The sequence below is a fragment of the Alnus glutinosa genome, chromosome 4 (genome assembly GCF_958979055.1).
Source record: "Alnus glutinosa chromosome 4, dhAlnGlut1.1, whole genome shotgun sequence".
In the NCBI taxonomy this organism is placed as follows: domain Eukaryota; kingdom Viridiplantae; phylum Streptophyta; class Magnoliopsida; order Fagales; family Betulaceae; genus Alnus; species Alnus glutinosa.
Window position 1 is genome coordinate 35067241 of NC_084889.1, and position 23938 is coordinate 35091178.

General features: G+C 34.3%; 1 protein-coding gene across 1 annotated transcript; it reads right to left on the reverse strand.

Annotated features, from left to right (window-relative positions):
• Positions 1-9787: 9787 nt before the first annotated feature.
• Positions 9788-11454, reverse strand: LOC133867238 (uncharacterized). The gene is made up of 5 exons (XM_062303958.1): positions 11264-11454; positions 11093-11145; positions 10925-10988; positions 10362-10429; positions 9788-10240 (listed from the first exon to the last, which is right to left on the reverse strand). Exons 1-5 carry the CDS (start codon positions 11322-11324, stop codon positions 10085-10087), a joined length of 402 nt encoding a protein of 133 aa, XP_062159942.1. The 5' UTR covers positions 11325-11454; the 3' UTR covers positions 9788-10084.
• Between the last annotated feature and the right edge of the window lie 12484 nt (positions 11455-23938).

The following is a 23938-nucleotide window of genomic DNA, read 5'->3' on the forward strand; positions in this document are numbered from 1 at the left end:
GGTCTATTTATAGGGAGTACACAAGTCTTAGAAGCCCTTGGAATTCCAGAACAATCGTCTCTTGAGTCTTCTTATCCAAGTAGGAGGTTGAAACTTCAATTCAAGTAGGAAAAGGATTCCAAATTCGGTAAGAATTGCGGTCTTTTATTTCGAGGCAATTTTAACATAGTAAACGTTCAAATTAGATAAAAGCTATTTCTGACATATTTGTTTAATATTTTATTAGCTTTCCAACGCGACCAATTTCACTGCAATCCAATATTTAGCGCAAAAGTTATGATCCAAAAACTGAGACATATGCAGAATCCAAATTTGAATCCAATCCGATTTTGACTCTTAGTGGAGAAATTCCGATTTAATCCTTCACTTGATTTGATTAAACTTAACCACATCATATAGGTATTCTATTATAATTGGTTAAACTTAAACATATCTTCTAGGTCTTCTCAAAGTATGTTTTAAGCCCAAAATTAATGGAATTAATTGCATCTTTATTTAAAACCTGAAAACACTAAAACAGCACAAAATTAAACAAATAACAATGCTAAGGAATTAACATATATAAGTTAAGGGGTTTGAATGTGCAACATTCGACGCTTAACACACCCCCAAACTTACATATTGCTAGTCTCTTAGCAATACAAAATAAGAAATAAAACTTAAAAACAAGAAGATAAATCATTCTTTCGTGGGATGTACGATTGCATTTAGCGTATGCAACAAGCCTTTTAAACCCCTAGGACTCCCTAGTGGACGAGTGAAGTCTCGTGAGGGTTTCCCAGTAATGATATCCACAAACATTGTTCCTGCCATGTTATCCAAAAGAATGCAGCATCATAAAAATAATGGTTCTCATTCATTGGCAAGCTTAAGAAAATCAACTCCATCTTCACAATTTCAGGGAATTAAAAATTAAGCTACTAACATGGCATTATGAGATATCACAAGATTCAACTAGTGTAAAGTGAACTTAACACATAGTCATGAGGTTTCAAAACTAATCTCAATCATGAATGGTTCAACACTCAAAATTTGCTAGACTCCCCATTAGATAAAACAACCAAGGCATATATATATTTATTATTATTATTATTATATATGCAAGCTGTGCAATGCTTAGCTCCCTTAAGCTTTCTAATTGACCCATGTAACGAGTGTTAGGTCAATGACTCTCAAACCAGATGGTTTTATGGCACTAGGTGTAAAACACCCTAAAGACTTACTAACTCGAGTCAAAAAGGCTACAAAGCTAAACTTAGCCATTTTATCAATCAAAGCAAACTTCCACCTTTTGACACGAATACTCAATGCTTAATGAGGCAAGAGATCCGGTTACTCAGCGAAAAGCTCAAAGTGATCAATATTATTATTTTTTTCTTTCTTTCTTTCTTTCTTTTTTCTTTTTTTTATGCCAAGTTTATTCCTCTAATAAGTTACCCAGTTGCATCCAAGATATTGATAACAGACATAACTGATTTCAAATTTCATACCCCACAGACTACGTGCTAGTGTGCTTGTGAGAATCAAATTGAACAAGTAATATCTCATGTTGCCAAAGAAAATAACAAAACTTCTTAATTCCCTAGTCAAGTGATCATGTGTTCATCATGTTAAGCTCACCGATGAAATACGAATCAGAATTCAAAATCAACAGCATGCTCAAGAATAACATAGCAAAATATTGGACAGTGTTTCGTTCTTTCATACCCCCAAACTTGAATCACACATTGTCCCCAATGTGTGTATAGAATTGAACATAATAATAAGAGGATAGGAATACTTGAATGAGCAGATGCAGGTCCTCCATGAGAGTATCACAACCATGTCTTGGTGCTCAGTCTTCACCTGCATACATAGGCAATACGTCGTTTATTAGTAGTGCATCTGCAGGTATGATTTATATTGTGTATAGGACAAAATTAATTTCAATTTGTTTTCATTACCCCTTTAATTTTACAAGTAATATTATATACTTTAATTGTCTATATTATTTGCAGGTAATGCGACAACGTTGGTACGTTGTCACCTGTTGGACGACGGCTGAGCCAACACTCTCCTGTCGTTACACCTTCGCCCGCTACACCATCCCTTGCGCAGCAATCGCCGATTGGCGATAATACGCTTGAGACGATACCTCGTGCTTCACAGGGACGCCCTTTGGATTTGTAGATATTTTGTGTAATTATTTTTTGTTTGTAAAGATTTGCATGGTTAACAAATACGTTATTAATTATTGGTTTGTGTAATTTGATTTTGTGATATTTTTGGGTAAAATAAATATTGCGTTATTTGTGCTCGGAAATAAGAAATTTTTTTTAAAATAAATTTTTTTAAAAAAAAAAAGAAAAAGAAAATTAATTAACCCAAACAAATTTAAAAAGACAATAACCAAAACTAAATTGAAAAAAAAAAATTTCAAATTGTATTTTTTATTTAATTATTTAATTATATTTTTAATTTAAATTAAAAATACAATTAAAGAATTAAATAAAAAATACAATTTGAATTTTTTTTTAAAAAAAACATAAAATAGACACGTGTATTGAAATACACGTGTCTAACTGTCAGACACATGTATTTCAATACACGTGTCAAACTGGACACGTGTATTTCAATACACGTGTTAAAATGTGCAGTTAGTGACTTCCACATCATACACGAGTCGCACGCGTGGCGAAACGGACGTGGCAACCTGTTCGACACGTGTACAGTGTGTACAGTGCCCATACACGTGCCGAATTGCACGTGGCGAATTTCACCTATTTTTGTAGTGTTGGCAACATCCAAATTTCCTCTCTTATAGACTTACTCAATCTTTCGAACTTTATATTGTAATTTTGAGCAGAACCCTTCATATACACCTAGCAAAAACAAGGTCTATATCATGTAATGCAGACTCGCTTAGAGGGAAGGCAGTATTAAATATGTCTTGCACGATAGGTTATCGGTGTTAAAAATAATCAGCTTGGAAGGTTACCGTACACAATAATGATGAAAATATGAAATCGAAAAGAGAGAGTACATACGATAAAATCAATACATAAATTTACGTGGTTCGGTAATATGCCTACGTCTATAATAGTGCAGCTATTTCAATAATAATTTAGAGTTACAGCATAATATATTTATAATAAAATCTTATTGTATGGACAAATATGAAAAATTCTAAAATACTTTGCCAACTGATTACTATATTGATATTCTTTGTATTGTTTTTTATGCCAAAAAAAAAAAAATATGAGCCAATTGTACTATGATCAATAAAGGTATAATTATTACCGGACACTGGATAAGGGAGATATTTACCTGGACATGAACTTGGACATTTTTCTTGCCAAGGATATTTTTATTGGATACTAGACAAATAATATTTTACCTGGACATGGATAAAATGACATTATTATTACCAGGACACTTGGGCTGGACAGTGTACAATTTTACTTTCACTGGACAAATGACATTTTTAGCTGAACTTGGACAGAGGACGATTCTGGACTTAGAGGACAAATTTGTTGGGCATAGAAAGATGACACCTGTTTTTTTCTTTTCTTTTTTTTTTTTCTTTTCTTTTTAAAGAGACATAATTTAGTCTCTAACAGAGACATAGTTTAGTCACGAATTACCGTTGCATAAACTTTAGTCTCACAAACTACCAAAACAGTTAATTGTTTAAAAAATGTTCATTTTATCTAAATATACCTATAATACCTCTGCCACATGTCAATTTTTAATTAAATAAAAAATAAATAACAAAAAACTAAAAAAAAAAAAGGATGTTTGGAGGTGGCCTGTGAGCCACCTCCGACCCCTGGGGTGGTCGCAAGCCACCCAAAAGATGGCGCCAACTACTTTTGGGGGTGGTTCACAGGTTATCCCCCCCACCCCCCCAAGTGGCAGCCACTCTCAAACACCAATTTTTTTTTAAATAAAAAATAAAAATAAAAAGTAAATTTTTGTTTTTTTTTTTTTTTAATTTTAAAAAAAAATTAAATTTATTTATTTTTAATTAAAAAATGACACATGACAAGACATTATAGGCATATTTTAATAAAATTGACTTTTTTAAAACGTTTTGATAATTTGGGGACCTATATATGTTAATCAAGAAAATGACATAATAATTATTACTAAGGAACAAATAAATATTAATAAAAGGAATGTGGTGTTTTTAAGTTGGACAATATTGTTATTAAATATTTGTGGAATAAATAATTACTGAATCGATCGTAGGATTAAGTTTGGATTTATTTATCTGGTGATTATAGAAATGTACAGATTCCAATGAAGAACAGTCGATCATATTGGTTTTTATTGTACTAACAATTAGTTTGAGTTTCAATGCAAAAATAATATTAGTTGTGTTGTTATATATGTGATTTGTGAATAGGAGTTTAGATTAAAAAAATTGAACAAAAGGACTGATTTGGAAATCACGATTTGCATGCCATGCTATTCGTAAGATGTTGATATGATGTGATTTCCATGATGTTTTATGACGTGAATGATGACTATGAAATTTTATGAAAATGTTATGATGTCACAAATATGTTTGTAATGATTCATAAAAATGCATATGCGATGTTATGCACAAAGATTATGAACTCTATGATGATGTGTTTTTGAAATATTTATGCACGAAATCTATGAGCTCAATGATGTTATGTTTATGAAATAAGCATATATGTGGACTACGTTTTTCCTTAATAATGATGTTATAAGCCTTACCGGATGATGTGTTATGAGTTGGCTATATAATGTATGGATAGCATGTTAAATCACATTTTATTGTACGTGTGGACAATTAACCGGATTGTCTTCACCTAGGAAAACTCTCCTGAGGCCACAAGATGAGCTTACGATAGTCCTTTGAGATAAGCTAACTTGCACTACTCACAGTTTAAAAAATGCATAAATGGCCCAATGGATAAACATTTTACATAAGGAAATGATTTTTTTGAAAAATGGAAGGAAGTTTGCTTATAGAAATCATAATGAAAGGTTTGATTATGTTACAAGTCATAAGATTAAATATAATTATGAGATTATGTTTCAAAGTAATGTTTTTTCATGAATTATTATGACTTGCATTAAATATTCTTTTTTAGATGAATGTTTTTTTATGATTCATCACATGTGTTTGTATTTACATGCTAAGTTGTGAAACTCACTCTTTTCACTTGTAAATTTTGTTTATAGACATTGTTAAGCATAACCTCTACATCACTTGTCTAACTAGTTCAAGATTTTGGGATGATTATAGTTCCTTCACAGAATATTACAAGATGTACGGTTTGTTAGAAAATGTAAACGAAAGCAGAAAAACAAAATGTTCCTAAGGTGCGTTACAACGTCGCTTTCTTTAAAAAATTATTTGCCTCCACCAAAAATGTATGCAAAGGATTATAACAAATATTTTTCTAGGATACAATGGAGCCAAGAATCCTCTGTTTGTTTAATTTCGTTTTACACAAACGAAAATTAAACCCGAACACTTTCATATTTTTCTATTATATCAAGAGATACACAGAGATTTGTAATTTTAAATACAGAAGGTATAAGAAAAGATACTGAAGAAAAAAGAAATTTTGTTATCTTTTTATTAAATAACAAGACAACAGTTTCTTCTGTATTTTGTTGATAACTGGACAACAGTTGCTAATCCAACCGTCCATAACTGCTTAAGTAACAGTTATAAATTGTTATTTTAACAAACACTTAATTCTGACCATCAGATCAAATAATTGTCAATGATTATTTAATAATAATCATTAGATCGTTATTAATTAATCTCAACCGTTAGATAAATTATGATTTGACCTTACAGTTTATTTTAGTGATGGTCCAGTAAATCCAACTACTGATCTACCTAAGAAGCATCCTATGATTTAGATCAAACCACCAGATTGATTGATCATGACCATCCAAAATTAAAAGGTCATGATTAGATCGCTCTGAGCTCCGATGCTTCATGTGCCATCAAAGCGCCCTACAGCCCACTGCCGCGCGCACGTGTGCATTCGGTACTTAGCACTGTACTAGAGTATACACGTACGAGTATACACATAAGCGCTACTTTAACCGCTTAAAGTGTGTTGAGCCTTATAAATACCAACTACACTTTTTCTTATTTCTATATGGGACTATCTTCAATAAATGTTTTTTAATAAATTAATTTTAAAGGATTCCCAAGACACAAAATAAATAAATATACATAGTAATTTTGAAAATGCTTTAACACAGTTTAATGAAAACCCAACCTTGTGTAAAAGAATAGTTGATAAATAAAAAGTTTTAAATTTTCCTGCTATATTCTTATTGCCCTAGAAATATTTATTGAAGATTTTATACTCTAATCATGAACGCACGAGTTTCGCACGCTTTTATTTTCCTAAATTGGGGGCGTGACAATTAATTATGTTAACATCTTTTGAGGACCTAATGTGATTTTCTCATATTACTATTTATGTGATGCATTTGCAAAACATGTTACTAAACCACAATTTGGATCCATGTGTAAGATTATGGAGTCATGGACTTATGAAGTATTTTTATGTTAATGAAGTAATTCAGTGGTATTATTTAGATGCTATGGTTACTACCTAATTAATATTATTAGTTGACAAAAAAAAAAAAAATATTAACCAAATTTCCGCTGCAACTTCCAAATTAAAGGTATAATTTTGGTATTATTTAGATGACTATCACATATTGCCTTTTGACCTTGTAAATATGCGTATTAATGGGTTGGAGAGGTTCAGCCCAAGCCCACATATTTATTTACTGGGTTGAAAATGCCCAAGCCCACATATATGCCTCATCATACTCCTCTCATTTACCAAAAAGAACATATTTTTCCTTCAAATTCGAATTGAGTTGAATGATTTTTTTATTTTTTATTTTTTATTTTTTTTTAAAAAAAATTAAAATTAAAATTGCTTCAATTTAATTTGAATAAAAAAAATTCCAGACTACATTGAAAAAAAAATAAAAAATGATTCTAACTCAGTTTTATTCCTTACGAAAAATTGGCTCTAAGTTTAGTAGACGATGGTAAAACTGGAGGGATTTAATTGTCTGTTGCTTGTTTAATTTTAAATGAATTTGTCTTGTTTTTTTTTTTTGTTATTATTTTTATTATTATTATTAATTGAATAAGGAAAATAGTTACAAGGGAGAATCCTTCTCGCTTCTAATTCGAAAGGAAGAGATAATAAACGATCCTAAAACCGAAAAAGATGTTGACTCCCCAACAGTAGACCAAACACAAACTAAAACAGTGTAGAAATATATACAAAGGATAAGAAATTGGTCAAATAAGTGACTCGATCCTCTTAAGGGGCTCCACAAAGCGCTTACATAAGCAAAATGTGTACAAATTAAGGTGAACCTATCTGAATACTCACTTGTAAACATCAACAACCACCGAAATGAAGTCGAAGATACTTTGTTTCCTCTCTCTTCTATTTTAGCACCACCACATTTTTCCTTCTTATATTTTCTTCTATGGCTTGCTTAATTTGGCCGATTGTGTTGGATCAGGACCAAAACACATCACTGTTCATATGAAAAATGCTGATTAGTGTGGAAAAAATATGTTTGAGCAAGGATTCAGATTCTCAGTAATTTTAGAGAGCCTCGACCGGATTCATCTGCCCTAATAAGTAGCCGACTATTTGAAACATGCTCGACTGGTAGGTTTTAATGTTTTATAAGAGCTCTCTCACATTCATTGCTCAAATTACCATCAATTTAGACAATAAAATTACTAAAACCCATCATGATGGTTATTTATGCAATGCTGATTTCATGGCACTGAGGAAATAGGCCTTGCTTAAATAATCAGAAATGGTACAAAGATTTCACAATCAGATTCTAAGCCCATCACATTATATTGTTGCAATCTTACTTCCTATATATGGACTATGAACCATTAATCTTGTCACAGATATGAGGTCCAGTGACTTGTTGAAGCTATAATTGCTTTACTTATTCTTTGTTTTTTTTTTGGAAATTTTCATTTCTTTACAAATGATGGAGGAATTGCAAAGCTCGTACTTTTGAATATTGATGAACTAATAATAGCAATATTATTACGCTACAAGACTATTGATAATTCAATTTATTTAACTAATAACATTGTGCGATAATTTGATTGAAAAATGTTGAGTACTACATATTTTACTACATTAATTCCTTTACACTAACATGGCAGTGCCACGCCAACAATACAATCCAAACTTCTAACCCTCGATCTCTTCCACGTTATTCGCACCACACCAAAGGCTTTTGGAGTTGTTTGGCCTCTCACTTTGACCGATTATGAGAGTGTCATCCATGATTGAGGGGGGGGGGGGAATCGGAAACGCCTTGATAGCTCATGGGAGGTACGGTGGTTGCGACCAAGAGCAGAGCCAGCTTTTACCCCAAGCTAAGGGATGAGAAGGCGAGTGGTTAATAACTGTTTACTAACCGCCCTAAAACACTAACTGCTAACCACTTAATTGCTTTTGTTGACGGTTGGAAAGAACCGCTAAGCACCTAAGACGAGGTGGTTAGCGGTGCAGTTATAACTTTAAGTAAGTGCTAACTGCCTAAAGTGAGGCGGTTGCAGTTATAAAAATAGAATAACCGCTTAAAGCGTTTACGGTTAGTTGTTAGCGACAAAAACTACTACCCGTAACCTCATTTTCACTCCTAAACCCGATGACTCATTAGGGGTTGGTTGCGACCGCCTTCAATAACTCATGAGAGATGATTGTGACCACTCCCAAAGGTTTGATGGAGTGCCTGACCATCATATCTCGTCACCCCAGGAGAGGGGTTGGGCTGGACCGACCGCTCCATCAAGGCATCTGCTCTCTTGGGATCGCTAACCATTTCCTCAAAGAACAAAACAAAAAGATAGTCCGGCCATTAGACAGTGTAATAAATTTGGTTGCAACCCTAGTGGCACTTAATTTGGTTCTATCTCAATTTCCAAGACACCATGCCCTAAATGCTGCCCTCATTTTCTGTGGTCCACCGCAATTTCGGTTCTTCGGGCCACGGCATATGTGACCCAACAAAGAACATGTGAGCCCACATGTAAGAGTGACCACACATACCATGCAAATGATGCAATCGATATGTGAACCATGGTGGGCCCAGTCCACAATCCTTCTGGGTCCCATTGCACCACTAAAGCTGGACACAAGGGCCTTGGTGACATAATGCACCACACCTACTTCATTGACCTCAGCCCCTTTCTCGTTTCTAGAGCTTCTAAATGCCTATTTTCATGGACTGCAAATCTACTGCATTAAAAATAAAAATAAAAAATAAAAAGAAGAAGAAGAAGAAGAAGAAGTATCTTAAAGCAAAGGATGATTCGGCTACCCTAATAGATCGATATTCAAGCTGTCCTTTCATTTGATTTGATTTGTTGTCACGATCTGGGTAATTCAATTAAAATAAACGTCCCAGATAAAAGGTATTGTACCCATTGAAATATCACGCGCGCACCCAATCTCAATCATACTTTAATTAATGATCCATGGTCCCCATCGGAATATTGTATGAGAATTTGTTACATAAACAGCTTGGCATATGATTGTACCGCTTGATTTGAGACTAAACTAATTGATTAATGTCAAAGTCATCGATCTCGATCACATCTGCAGTGAGTATGCTCTTTATGGGGTTTTCAGGGAGCAAAAGAAGGGCAACTTTTGCTATCCTTGTCTCAAATTTTGTTTTATTTCCCCCCTACGATGCACAATCAGATTGAGAGAAGCCGACACAGAAAATATATATAACTGATATTATTATATAATTACTATTTTTTTTCTTTTCGCTTTTCGATCATTGTTACAATGCCTTGTAATCCCCTCCAAGTGCTAATTATGACTCAATCATGGCATGATATATATATATGGTTTAAAGATCACTAACAATAACAATATAGAATATTCTATGTGCAAAATTAATCAACCCTAACCCTAAAAAACTGCAGCATTTCTGTAATGCTGTCCAACTTCTAATCCCCTTTTATTATCCTAATACTTCTACTTTTTGTTGTTTTTGTTATCCCCAACACTCAGACTACTCAGTTGTGTATTGGAGGTTTTCGCTTTGCTGGAGAATAGTCCATCTCAGTTATGTCAGTGATGTCGGCAGGAAAGTGGTCGTGCCCAATCTCATGGTGCTCAGAAGTAGGCTTCCCATTAACACTGAAATTCTCCTTCTCTTCATTCTTCTCATTCTGTGCATATATGAAGTATATATATAAGAAGAATGAAGAATAAGGGGAGGTTAATTAATTAATTAATTTCATCTAATCCTAGCTATGGAAATTAACTTATTTGTCTTAACAAAAGACCGACCTTTGATGTGGTGGTGGTGGTGGTAGTAGTAGTAGTACTGGCTGTATTAATAAGTTTTCTATTCTTTCCTGCAACAATAGACATGAGGAAACCAGTTTAGATATCATATATATGGGATTTCTCTGCTAAAAAAATTGCTTTTTTGTAACCTTTGTGGGTCTACTGCAGAATTTATAGCATAGTATAAATACCCATATGATGCTCCAAGAAACTTATAAAGAATAATAGTTAGACAAGTTGATTTCTTTGTGACATGATTCCTTTTCTAGAGTAGTACTACAAGATCTCACTACTGTCTGAAATGGGAAAGAAAATAGAGCTAGCTCTAGGGTCTAGAGGGAGAGGAAACTAGTGAGGGGGCGCCTTGCACAGGTTCGTGGTTTATCCTTTAGGAGTCGATACAGAAGTGTTCCGAAAAAAAAAAAGAAAAAAAAAGAAAAGAAAAGAAAACTAATGATGCCTAGGTCTGTGAGTCCTAGGTCCATAGTAATCTTCATGAATGCTTGGTAACCAGTGGTGTGATTTCTTGGACAGTACTCTAGAAACTCTTTTCTTCATGGTACCTGAACAGTGCCCATCTTTGCAGAGATCAATACTTTTTGTTATTAAAGCATTTCCATCAGCTTCCTGCATTCAGTGACAGGTATTTGACCATCAAAATATAGGAAGATAAATGAAGAAGAATTAATCCATTTCATGAAAGACAAAAAGTTCTGCAATATTTCGCCCACCTGTTGTTTCTGTTGCCCAAGTGATGACATGAACATCTTATCCAAGCGAATCCCTTCACAAAAGCAACAAAGTACATTACAACCCAAATCTTATATATATGATCGATGCCAAAACAAAACCTAATTCTAATGCTCATAACGTGGATATTATATATATACAGATTTGCATACCTTGAGCCTCAGAAAGCAGAAGGCAAAGAAGCAGAAGAGAGACTGCTAGATAAGGCCTCATTGGAGAAAAGCTTGAAGAAATGAAAGGGATATATGCAGATTTGTAACACCTAAAAGATGAGGAAGAGAAGTAGGGGTTTTCCTCTTCGTTTCTCTTTCTTTCTTTCTTCTCCAAAATTGACTATGTAGCTTGTGACTGGTCGCTAGCTAGCATGGGGAATGCGTGCTTAAATATATAGATGGTCATAGGGCCCACATCAAGTTCTCTAGCATCAACTTAGAATAGGGTTTTCCTTCCCCCTTTCTTTTCTCTTCTTTTATCTTCCCTCTACAAAGTGAAACTATTTGTCGAAGGAAATGACTACTCATGACTTGTGCACCTCATAATTCAATAATAGGGGTAGGCGTAGGGTAATAATCCTACTTTAATCCGATTAATTATTTAATCAAACGGTCAAATCTCTCAACTTTAATCTACAAATTTTGTGCTGGATTCGCAAATCGTGTAAAAAATTATTAGCTATTAAGTCGTGGATCAGATTCGATGCATGATTATAATCGTATAAGACTATATAGTTCAACCTTAATCCGATTCATTTAATCAAATGGGTCAGACCGACCTTCAACACTAACCAATTAATATTATGTTGGGTTTGTGGGTTATGTTAAAAATTTCTAGCCCTACCTAAAGGTCTTGTTCTCCTTGAATCTGGGAGTGCTCAAATTAAATAAATTAGAGTAAAATAAAATACATTTGCTTTTAAGCATTTTTCCTTGATAAGCTAGATCGGTTATTTGTAATTGTCTGTCAGACATGATTGCAAGTTAATTTGAGTAAGCCGTTAAGAGAAGCCACCAATGAGGCCAATGTGCTAAGTAGGTCTAGCTTGGACATGTTACAATTTGGACCGCTCGAAATTTGTTCGGACATATAGACTTCATTGAAAATATCTTGACTGCAATCTCTCTTTCATGTTCTTGAGTAGGTCTGGATTGCAGCCAGGCCCATTCTTTTTATGTGTACTGAGAATTCTGAGAGTCGTTTTTCAGATTTTGGCATGTTGGTCATGCACACATAGTACTGCTTCTAAGATGAGTGCATCCTCCCTGAAAGCTAGCTTTTCGGGTTTGGTCAGGTTTCCTTTCATGCAATCATGCCTGCGCAGGTCTCCTCCTTGGATTAGACAATATGATTTGCCCAGTGCTAAGAATATCGAAGCATTGATCATCGCTGTAAAACTTCCTACCCCTTTTGGCTAGTCAACTACGGCTAGCTACGTCATGATGCATGCTGATGCTGTGCTGTCATTTACATGGTATATATATGGAAGATTGGGTAAGGGATGGGACGCCTGATCAATCTTATCTTGTACCAAGGTGAAATTCAAAAGGCATGGGATGTATTTGTTGCACAATTCAAATGCGCAACTCTTCAGCATTTTTTACTTTAAAGTTAATAATATACTTTTCTCCATTATGTAGTTAGGGATATTCATATTACCAATTTTACTATATTCTATTACAAACTGATTGCCAGTGCCGCATTAGTCATATGATTTGCCGCACAACCTAACCCGGCCTCTCTTCCACGTTAGTACCTCTATCTACCTTGCTGCCTCGACCCACCTCCTTCGTATCCGCATGATGCCAACTATCTCGCCTCCTCCTCATTATCTAGCAAAGAGGGGGCTCGTGTGACTGCCCTCATAGAGACCCATAACTAGAGATCCATGGCTAGCCATGAGATGGTTTGTTCAACCTTCAAAATTTATACGTCTGGCGTGGGTGGAGGCTGACGTGGATGTCACATAGATTGTACGTCATGACAATTTAGTAACTAACATGATGAGTTTCACGTAAATTGTCGCATCAATTTGTAAGAGACTTTTTTTTTGTTTTTTAACAGTAACTTCCTATAAACCATGAGAAAACGTAGGAAATACATCTCTTAGCCTCGCTCTCCACTAAAACCTTCTCTCTCTCTCTCTGTCTCTCACTCTCTCGTCTTGTTCTCCAAGCCAGTCGACCGTGCTTGAGGAGGAGGGAAGAACGCTATTGTTTTTCCCTCCTCCTCATCCCTCCTTTAACGGATTTCTCTCTTCTTCTTAGAGAGAAGTTACATTTTTCTTTAAGAATTTTCTCCAGGTCGCCAATCTTCTCAAAATCGCAGTCTCTACACCTCCACCTCCACCTTACCAGCTTCTCAGATTTGCTACGACGTTTCCTCCTCCTAACAATGCTTTGGGGTTTAGATTTGGTTTTTTCAAAATTAAATATGTCATCCTCTATCAACTCTGCTCACCAACGCGTCTCACCACCGTCATCTCCGACCTCCCTGCTCTCTGTTGCCACCTCACGCGCCTCCGCTTGGCCTTCGTGTGCCCATGCCTCCCTGCTGTCTCCATTACTGGTGCTGCTACTTTTTAGTTTGGAGATTTATTTTTATTATTTTTCATGTTTTTCTTATTGCATTCCTACTCAACTTTCACCTACTTGATAGTCCCCTCCGTAATAGTGATATGCTAGTTATTTGTCTGATTTGGGTGTTACTTGTCTTTACATTTTATTTATTTTATTTTATTTGTAAAAGAAAAAAAAGAAAAGAAAAGAAGAATAGAGGAAATGCATCATAAATAACTAAATAAGTGTCATAAATACTCATAATGTCATTAGAAGAATAAATCAGAGTTTGCCACATAATCAATTGGCAGAACAGTGTGGGCCATAGCCCACGTGTTACAAGAAACAAGAGAAATTAATGTGGCTGTGACAGGCAACGCTGAAATCCCCAATTGTGTCACCAATTGCCATTTTGATTTTTGGCGACGTGGTAAGATAATTTGTATGTACTTGCCCTCTTGCCCTATGGGGGAGGCCAGTCCACGTGGTCGTCGACGTCTGAGGGTCCACAGAGATATGACGTGGAAGATGATATATCCACGTGGCACGCGGCATGTTTGCGTCTTGGTCAGCAATAAAACAACCGACTGGCGAGTGGCTACTGTTGTCGGGCACTTTCATGTGGAGTGACTTTCATGTAATAAATTCCCAATGTGTACCTTTGAGACACATCAATGTCGCTTTGATTATATTGTTCATACCACATTCCTAATCGTGTCTCAAAATATTTTTAATATAAATTTTGCCTATAAATCTTTATCCATATTTTATGAAAATAAGTGTTATATAAACCTTTAAGTGACATTTTATATTTTAATGATTGACGTGATAAATATTATATAAATTATCACGTCAATTTATAAAAAAATTGTAGTATTTTTAACAATATTTTATAAATTATACCTTTTGTTGCTCAATTTGGTTGACAAATGGGCATGCTTTTCACATTATTGGTCGATGTTCGAATATCCTGCCTGACCTAGCATTTGAATATTGAGAAACAAGTTAAGTGCTCAAAGGTCATTAGCATAGTGGAGTCATGTAGTTAGCTGTGCGTATGTTTGATGTCATTCTTTTACATATTTATTATTAAATATGTGAAATCTACATGTGGCCCTATCAATTTAATAGTAAATTTGTACATCTTTTGTACGGAGATAGATAAAAGATATGTTACTAGTTCGAATCCCCCCTCTCCTCTCTTGTGCGAACATGTAAAAAAAAAAAAGATATGTAAGAGAATTATATCAAATATTCCTCTATTAAATTTCTCCTTATTACCAAAAAAAAAAAAAAAAAGACTAATAACATTTGGAAAACAGGTTACGTTTTTATTTTATTTTATTTTATATAAATCATAAATAATTTACTCTCGTTTGCCTTTATCTTGTCACTTTCTTATAAGCGAAATGATTCATTTCTTCCTCATGTTCTTCTCTCATCCTTTTACTTTTGAAAATCACAATTGGATCTATGTAGTCCATGCAAGTCCCTTTTATGAGCCTCACAAATCTAATGATGATTTTAAAAAATATGAGGATATATGGAAGCAAGCCATAAGGAGGATGCGAACACGTTTTTCTATACACGATATTGTTAGAATATGTATTTCATATTACGTTGGTTATGTTATATATTATGTTGGTTTATCTTTTTATAAGAATATTTCATATTTAGGTCTGATTATAATCAAATCTAGAGGTTTGATTACCACTTTATATTTTTCATTATTCTATTTTTTTATGGGGTTTATTCCATTCTTTAATTAGTTTAGGTTTACTTGTTCATCACTCCTAGTTTCTCTCTAAATTGAGAGCGTTGTAATACAATTCAATATGATGAATATACAAGATATAGCCTATACATCTTTCTCCGCTTCCGCTCTCTTTTTTTTCTCTTTCATATTTTATTATTTTATATATATTTCTACAACTATGACATATATACTCAGAAAAGATTGTCAATAAACTTCTACTACTACAAAATAGATGCAACTTCTTTCTTAAAGGTAATCAACGCTATAGGCTTTCCATTAGGAAAAGACTTAATTAGTAAATTGATGTGGAAAAAGAATGCCTTAGATTAAGAAAGCTTGAACTTCAATTGTTTAGGTACTACTTTGCATCGGAACTTCAATTATTTAATCATTTCTTTTAGACTTCGGGGCACATGCACAAGAGAAAGACTTATTGACCATTATATTTGTGAATAGACTTTTGCCTTTCCATTGCTAGCTGCAAAAACAGTACTGGTTAGTGATTCTCTTTAGAAGGTAATTAATATAACATCTAACTATTATTATATAGGGATACGAATTTTCAACAATTTATTAATTGTTAGTAATTCAAACAATAAATGTGAGAGATCGAGTCATTATAAAGCTCAACTACCCAAGTAAAATAATGCTTGGGCTGTTCAAAATTTGTTTGGGCAGATAGGGCCGATATAGACTCTTTTATATTTACTGTTTGAATTGCTAATAATCCAAACAACAAAATTGCTGGAATGTCTATCCCTATTCTAGACTAATCACTTAATGTACTTAATGATTTTATAAAGTGGGAAAAAGGAAAGGGGTATAGTGTCATGATTAGTACATCATGAAAACAGAGATTTGGTTATGTTTTGTTTCCTGGAAAATGTCTAACATAGAGTCTGGATTTGACCAATAGTGATGTCAGTACTTTAGAAGCATTCTTTAGAAACATTGCATACTTTATTCACCACTAACGGTGAATGTGACCAACTTTAAAATTTTGAACTTGAGAACAAGTTTAGGTTTATAATTTTATAATTTTGAATTTAACTGAGGCATGCATGGTGATTTTGGAGAAACAATGATGCTCAAATAAGGTGTTGAATTTGAATCTGCAATGGAATTAATGGTTCTTGTTAGAATGTGTTTGGCCCTATGATTTTACGGACTGAACGCTTGTTTTTAAAACAAAATCGAAGAAAACGTCCTGCTTGAGAGTGCATTTGAAAGCAAAATGGTTGTTTATCGTTTTAAAAACCGTGTAACGCTTAATCGTGCATTTAAAAATCACGGTTTTCATCTAGTACATTTTGAATCAACAACTACATTAATTAAATCTACGGAAGAAGCTGTAGTTGATCAATCTTTTGAATTTTTTAAATACTTCTCGTTTCTTTGAAAGTAGTCTATAGGGCATCTTTTCTTTCTATAAGCCAATATGCCATGCGTAGAAGGACTAGGGACTTTTGGTTATAGGGTCAAGAAAACATAATGTTCAAATGAGTCCAAGATATCAAAACTAAAATGAGGGAGTACTTCAGAACTTTTGGCCGACAAAGAGACACTACATGCTGTTTTTTTTTTAGGACTTACCATAATATATAGATTGGCCCCCTTCGATCTGTAGGAAAAACAAACAAACAAAACAAATAAATAACCTCTTTCTCTTTGCTATGGTACTAATGTTTTGCGATACTATGTCTGGTCCCAAGGTCACAACGTCCAAACAATACACTCAAACAGAATATGAAAAAAAAAAAGAAAAAAAGAAAAAGAAAAAGAAAAAAGAGAACCTTTAAAAATATATTGGCTTCCCATAAGATTGAAAGTTCATAATACTGCATCTAATTATAATTAATTAATGGTAGTTCTATTCTTTTTGAGGTGCCATTAATTAATACATATGTAAGAGTATAACTATAGCTAGGGACCAAGGCCCACAAGAGACTTATTTGGTAGAAATGAATTAAGATCTTTTAGAATTTTCTATCTGAATTTTAGGGAACCGTGCAAAAAAATAAATGAGAGAGGAGAGTGTAGAGCCTACATGCTCGGAGCCCTCGAGCTTCGCACCTATTCAATCTCTCATTCTCTGTCAAAATTTCTTAAAATTTGGACAATTTCCAAAGATCCCAATACGGTAAAAATTAAAGAAAATGAATTACATGCATAAGGTGATTAATTGGAATGGATCAAGACTGAGCTTCTATGAGACTCACTTCTATGAGACTCACTTGTCTACACAGATAGATGGTTGGATTGTCCGAAACCTACTCAGATAAGTGAGTTTTATGAGAAGTTTATAGTGCGTATTTACTGTTCGAATCAACAATCTCGGTCGTCGGATTAGAATATTAATCTACTTTTGTTGTCAAAAGTTTGCCTCATAATTTCATTTTCTATTTAATTCCCAGGTCATACCTCGATCAGTTGCATTTATATATAGGAATCAATGCCAAGTTGAGTCCACTCTGCCATTAAAAAATGAACATGTTTTGTTTGTTGCATTGAATTGGAACTTGTATGCGAAGAATGTGCATGATATATATCCTAATTCATAAATGCACGACAAAGGTACGGTTGACAAATAGACAGCCCCTTGTAATTGAAACCATGCCATGCATCCCACTTAACGTGTTGCACACTTTTGTATTAAATAAATACTATTATTTAATTCTCCCCCACAAATTCATTTTGGTGTTCTGTACATTCCCTTAAAACCTGCTCCTCAACATGATGAATTTATGGGAATAAATATTACACGATTGATGTTAGGTGTACGTGTTATGGACTTTATTGTTATTTAATTATTACAAAACAAGGTTATCGATCTCTTATATTTATATATGTAAGATGGTCTTAATTAATTAAACATTCATTATGATCCGGGACGGAACCGGCCGGGAGGACCGTGATTGTTAGAAAATAATATGTGGGGACTACATAAGTTAATGAAAGCAAAATAAAAATTGTATTGAAATCACTTAACTCTTGGATAGTAAGGCGAATATAAGTCTGTCTCTTATACAAATAGCTTCACACTTATACAATAAGTTTTGCAATAGGGAATACAACAATTATGTCATCAGGATACAATGCTGTCTGAATGTAGTGTGCAGATTGCGAATTTTGAACACTACTCTAAACAAGAAATTCTGTAACAAAAGAGAAGAAGAATAAGAGAAGAAAAAATTACACTCAAATTTGCTGGAAGTTATATTTTATAGAATTACAGAAGCAGTTTATTACCATTAAAAAATGACAGATTCTGACTGTTGAAAAAGCTGTTAAATACTTTAAAAAATATGACTGATAGAATAGCAGTTGTACACATAAAAAATAATGCACATATAAATAATTACAAGCTCGTGGCCGGCTGGTGCAAGTGTGCGACGATGCGTCAAAGCGACTATGGGACGCGCTTACGTGCAAGCGGCTAGTGCTTCGAACTGGGTGATATACACAACTAGCATGTGTGTACCCAAAATTCATTCTAGAATAAGAGTATGATAAAGCACACATAAATCTCACATTAGATTTGAAGAAAAACTTAAATTTTTGTGAAATAATTTTCAACAATGATCGGGATAAGAACCGGGAAGACTTTGATCAAGAACGGAATCAGAAAGAGTGGGACAAGCCCCCTAATTTCGAAATTTGGAAACATTCCAGCAGAAAAATTAAATGCCTGGGTGATTGCAGTATGAAAAGGGACATTTCGTGCAAAAGTAGATGCTGAGTTAGGTTAGATAATTAATAAGTTCAGAAAGATGGCAATTCAAATTAAATGCCATAGATTTCATGTGAGAGACATCAACCAATTATGTGGTTCATGGCTTTTCACCGTTAATGGAAGTATCTTTAAGAAACACTGTAACAAGGAATAGTTTAAGTACTAAAATTCTTGAGTTCTATACAATTAATGCTCTTTTTTTTTTATGAAGGTTCAGGCCAGGAACATGCATCTAGAAGCGAACCACAAATTGAAGGAAAGGATAAAAACAAAAAAAAAAGTAATGAAAAGAGAATGAATACACATATATTATATGGTTCAGGTCACTCTCTACATGCGTGAAAATAATTAAATACTTTATAATATAACTATAATAGTGATATATTTAATACGCTGGCGCGGTGGTTGTTACAAAACTTGGGGTGTGAGATGAGCAGAGCGGTCGTTGGTGCAGATCTTAACGGTAGTAGCAAATATTCAAATGAGAGCTTTAAAGGTCCAAAAGGAAAAAAGTTCTATATAAACGGCAATACTTACACGTAGATTACTCGATTCCAAGAGACAGGAGAAGCCACTATGTAATTATGCATGTCTATATATTCACAACAAAAGAAAAGAAATTTTGAATACGATCAAAGTTTTCTTCCAAGCTAACTTGAAGGGATCAGAATTCTTTCGATTCAGTCTATTAAACTAACATATATTCAAAATAAATGTAATAGAGCGTGTAATTCATATTTGCTCTACTAATTAAAGATGCATATGTAAATAAAAAATGTATGTGAGAATCACATGCACTTCAAACATATGTCAGTTTAATAGATTATACTAGATTAGAAGAATTTTCTCTGCCTCCCGTTTGGAGAAAAATTATGTCCTAATTTGAATATCAAGCGATCGACAGTTTCATGTTTTTCTCCTTCTTCATGTGCTTGGAGAGTATGGATCGGAGGAAATCATTTGTAAGTAGTACTCTTCCTTTCCCCTTCCATCATAGACACAAAATTAAGACATGTGCATGTGCGAAAAGCATATGTACATGTAATCTTATCATGACCATGCATGTTCCTCAAATTTGGAAATAAACCCTAGCATATGCAGGACATGAGCATCAACTGGCCGGTACAGACCCCACAAGCCTCAGAACATGATGAACAAGCTTGTCAACCATTAGGAACCCATCTTCTTCATACACAAAAACAAACAAAAATTGAGTCTCTGTAGTCATGCATGGGCATTGAATTTTTTGTGAGCTTGTCCTCCACAAACGTTGCAATGCATCTTAATTTCAAACAAACACAACATAACCATGATGAATGCCTGTTGTTACACCATTGGTACATGGATCAAAATGTTGGCCTTCCCATACCTTTCCTTAAAACCCCCACATGTTTACTGGTCCATTGGCACATGGGCGTGGGTACCGCCATGCATATGGCTAGCCGACCATGTCCAATATCCTTGACTTTGCTGGGTCTTTAGGGTTTAATTTGGACTTGCCGGGCAAACCCTGTTGAATTCACCGACCATATTAAGACAATAAGACCCATCTGAATAGACATGGCCATGACGCGAAAGATGTACGACTGTGCAACAGCCGACAAGAGCTTACAAGCTTATAAGCTAAGGTTTCCATTTTTTCCACGGTTCTTTTTCATAGGTCAGATAACTAAACACTTCATTTACTTTGTTAATATACTACGTACCTTGATAGTTGATAGATTTAATTAATAACACATGCATGCAATTATATATATATATATACACATTAATTGCAAGCCAATCGTCGTAAAAGTTCAACTAATTGATGTAGCATTCTAAATCATTTGTTGAAGAGAATAACACTTTGATAAGGTTTAAACTTTCAATAATGGAGTCAACTCCGAACCCAATACCGAAAATTCACGTCCGCGTTAGATTTAATTTGCCCTATTAAGAGAGACTCAATAGTTAGCACTCTTATGATAGGGGAGGCCAGACGGCCACTACTATTCTGACACGAGGGGTGCATGGTTGCGTGGCAACCTTACAGATTTGTGGGGACATATATTTTTAGGGGGAGTGATCATTGCACTCTATGTGCACAACAATGGCACAATACCAAGGTACATTGGGGTGAGACCTAATGTGTGGGCCCCACCCCAATGTGCCTTGGTGTTGTGCATTGTGAGTGTTTTAATCATTTCCCTATTTTTAGTATTGCATTACAAGTCGACGTGGTAGCTCTCCTGTTGAGGGTGTAAAAGACTTGGTTTCAAAGACAGAACTAAGCGGCCATGGCCCCCCTCCTACCCCTTTCCTTAAAAGAAATATTAAAAATGATTTTTTAAAAAAATTTATTAAAAAATAGCTTAGGTCTTTTTTGTTTGGCCCTGAAAAATAATTTGGTAAAGTATGGTTGTTCTAAAGTTAAATTTCTAGTTTCATCATTGCTTGGTTTACACCGGGTCCTTATTGAAGTTATAAATAATGGTAAATGTTACATTTTTATTTAATAGCTATCCTACAATACTGATGTAACAGTCATAATCAACTATTTGGATGGTTGATTAGGACTGTCACATTAGTATTATGAGATAAAAATATGGTTTAATTTCTAGCATTACTCTCGAAGTTATTCTCTTCATCCGTCACTCATCCCTATCTACCACATTTTTCGCCTCTCACCGCCACATCCCACACTCCCATTTGCTTCACACGCGCCCACGCGTAGATCTCACGCGCTAGTGCGTGTCCCTCAGACGTCATGACTACCGTCGCCGCTGTTGTTGGGCTTTTTCTTATATTTATGTTGTATTTTCTTTTTTGAGTTTTTTTTTTCCTATGTGTTTTGTTATTTTGTTTGTATTGTATTTTCTGTTGTGATGTATATATGGGTTTTTGTGGGTTCTTCTCACCTTGCCATTGTGATTTGATCTTGCTATGAAAACTCATGAAATCGAAGCTTTGTTACTCTTTTAATCGGTTCCAGATGGGAATTCAATGCCTCTTCTTTAACAGCTTCCAAGTTGTTGTGTTCTAGCAAGGGTTCCATAAGAGTTGAGAGACATTTCGAAGTTCGTGCCTATTTGATCATTTTCCTTCAATTATTGCTTTATACGGCCTATTTCTTGGCTTTGTCCAAGATACAGAGAACCAAGCTATTTTTTTTGGCACATTTAATTCTTATTATTTGGTTGAATTTTTTGCTTTGTATTTTCGATTTGGGTTTGTTGTTTGAGAGTATACCTCGTTTTCGATTGTTTTTCCCTTTCCCATTATTGGTTATTATTGGTCAGGAAAAAAAAATTGAGAACACATTTGAATCATAGTTTACTTCACCAAAGTAGTGGAGGATCATTTATTGTTATTAATTATTGAAAAGTTTCTCATCCCTAATCATGATCTTCTTGATTCTTCTCAAAATTGATGTAGTCTTTAAAATCACAATTAAATTAAAATTTAATAATAATCTATCGCATATATAAAAATAATTTTTTAAAGCCACTCTAATTTTGAGAGGAGTCAACGAGGACACGAGTCTTTCTTTTTAGCCTTAATTAATTGTATGTAATAATGGTAGCAACGTGAAAGGAAGAGTTCCAAATTAGGTGATCATGATATCATGATAATGACGCATATAGAGAGACATCCGACCATTTTCGACAAGAGCCTCTATTGGATGACAAGGCCTGCTCAAGTTGGGTGCAAGCAACAATTGATGGGCCAACTCAAGATTTCAATGATTGTTTCATTTTGTAATTTAACTATCAAAAGTCAGGTTACTTCTATTTGATTCTTTAAAAAAAAAAAAAAAAAGGGGGGGGGATAATTTTACAAAATGATATCGAATTATACGTCGTTTTGAGATAAGGGTACTAAACTAGCAAACGTCTCAAAGTGGGATATTCACGTTTTCAAACACCTCATTTAAGAGTACTTCGTTAGGATCGGATTTGCTGTTAAATTTTTTCAAAATTCAAAAATTATAAAAAATTTCAAAGATTCAGGCACGGGTATTTTTGCAAATTCCGTTAAATTCTGACCAATACTTAAATCCTAACATTTTTTTTCCTAAAAAAAAAAAAAAGAGAGGGATATTTTGAGTACTTTGTTAGGATTTAACACCAAATCCTAAAAGAATGTGAAACGTTTGGAAACGTGGATACTCCGGTTTGAGACATTTGCTAGTTCAGTACCCTTATCTCAAAATGACGTATAATTTGATACCTTTTTGTAAAGTTAAAAAAATAAAAAAGGAGAAGAAGAAGAAGAAGAAGAAGCAGCAAAGAATGAAATCGATCTTACCAATCTCTACAATGTTCTGACTCATATGGAGCTCATGATGGGCCTGTGTGTACTGTGTACTCACAGGTCTTGCCTGAGCCCATTCTGGTTCCTCCAATTATAATGGTTTGCAAAAAAGTGTAAATCTACTGGTCACAAACATACAATGGTTATCAGATTCCCTCAAATTTTGTAAAATAATTAATCAGAAATTCTATTTCAGTTTCTTTAAAAAAGAACTTTTTATCAGGTGAGGTTAAGAACTTCAGCCCATAGTTCACATTTCTCAGTCTAAAATGCTAGTGCTAAATTCTGTTTTCGTTCATGGAAAATATGCAAACTATGCGGGGTTGAGTATTCAACAGAACAGGGAAAAAATTGAAGAAAAGGAATATGGGAAGGTCTATGACAAAAGCTTTATATGGCCAACTGGGTGATCTCTGCAACACTCTCACACTAAGGGTCCATTTGGTAAGATCACGGTTGTGCATATAAAAATGCACTTCCTTGCTTGTGATTT

Excerpts from the sequence above, each read along its gene's own strand:
- LOC133867238 (XM_062303958.1), bottom strand. The coding sequence starts at position 11,324 with ATGAGGCCTTATCTAGCAGTCTCTCTTCTGCTTCTTTGCCTTCTGCTT. Across the intron at positions 11,146-11,263 it reads TCTGCTTTCTGAGGCTCAAG|GGATTCGCTTGGATAAGATG; the intron begins GTATGCAAATCT and ends GCTTTTGTGAAG. Across the intron at positions 10,989-11,092 it reads TTGGGCAACAGAAACAACAG|GAAGCTGATGGAAATGCTTT; the intron begins GTGGGCGAAATA and ends CACTGAATGCAG.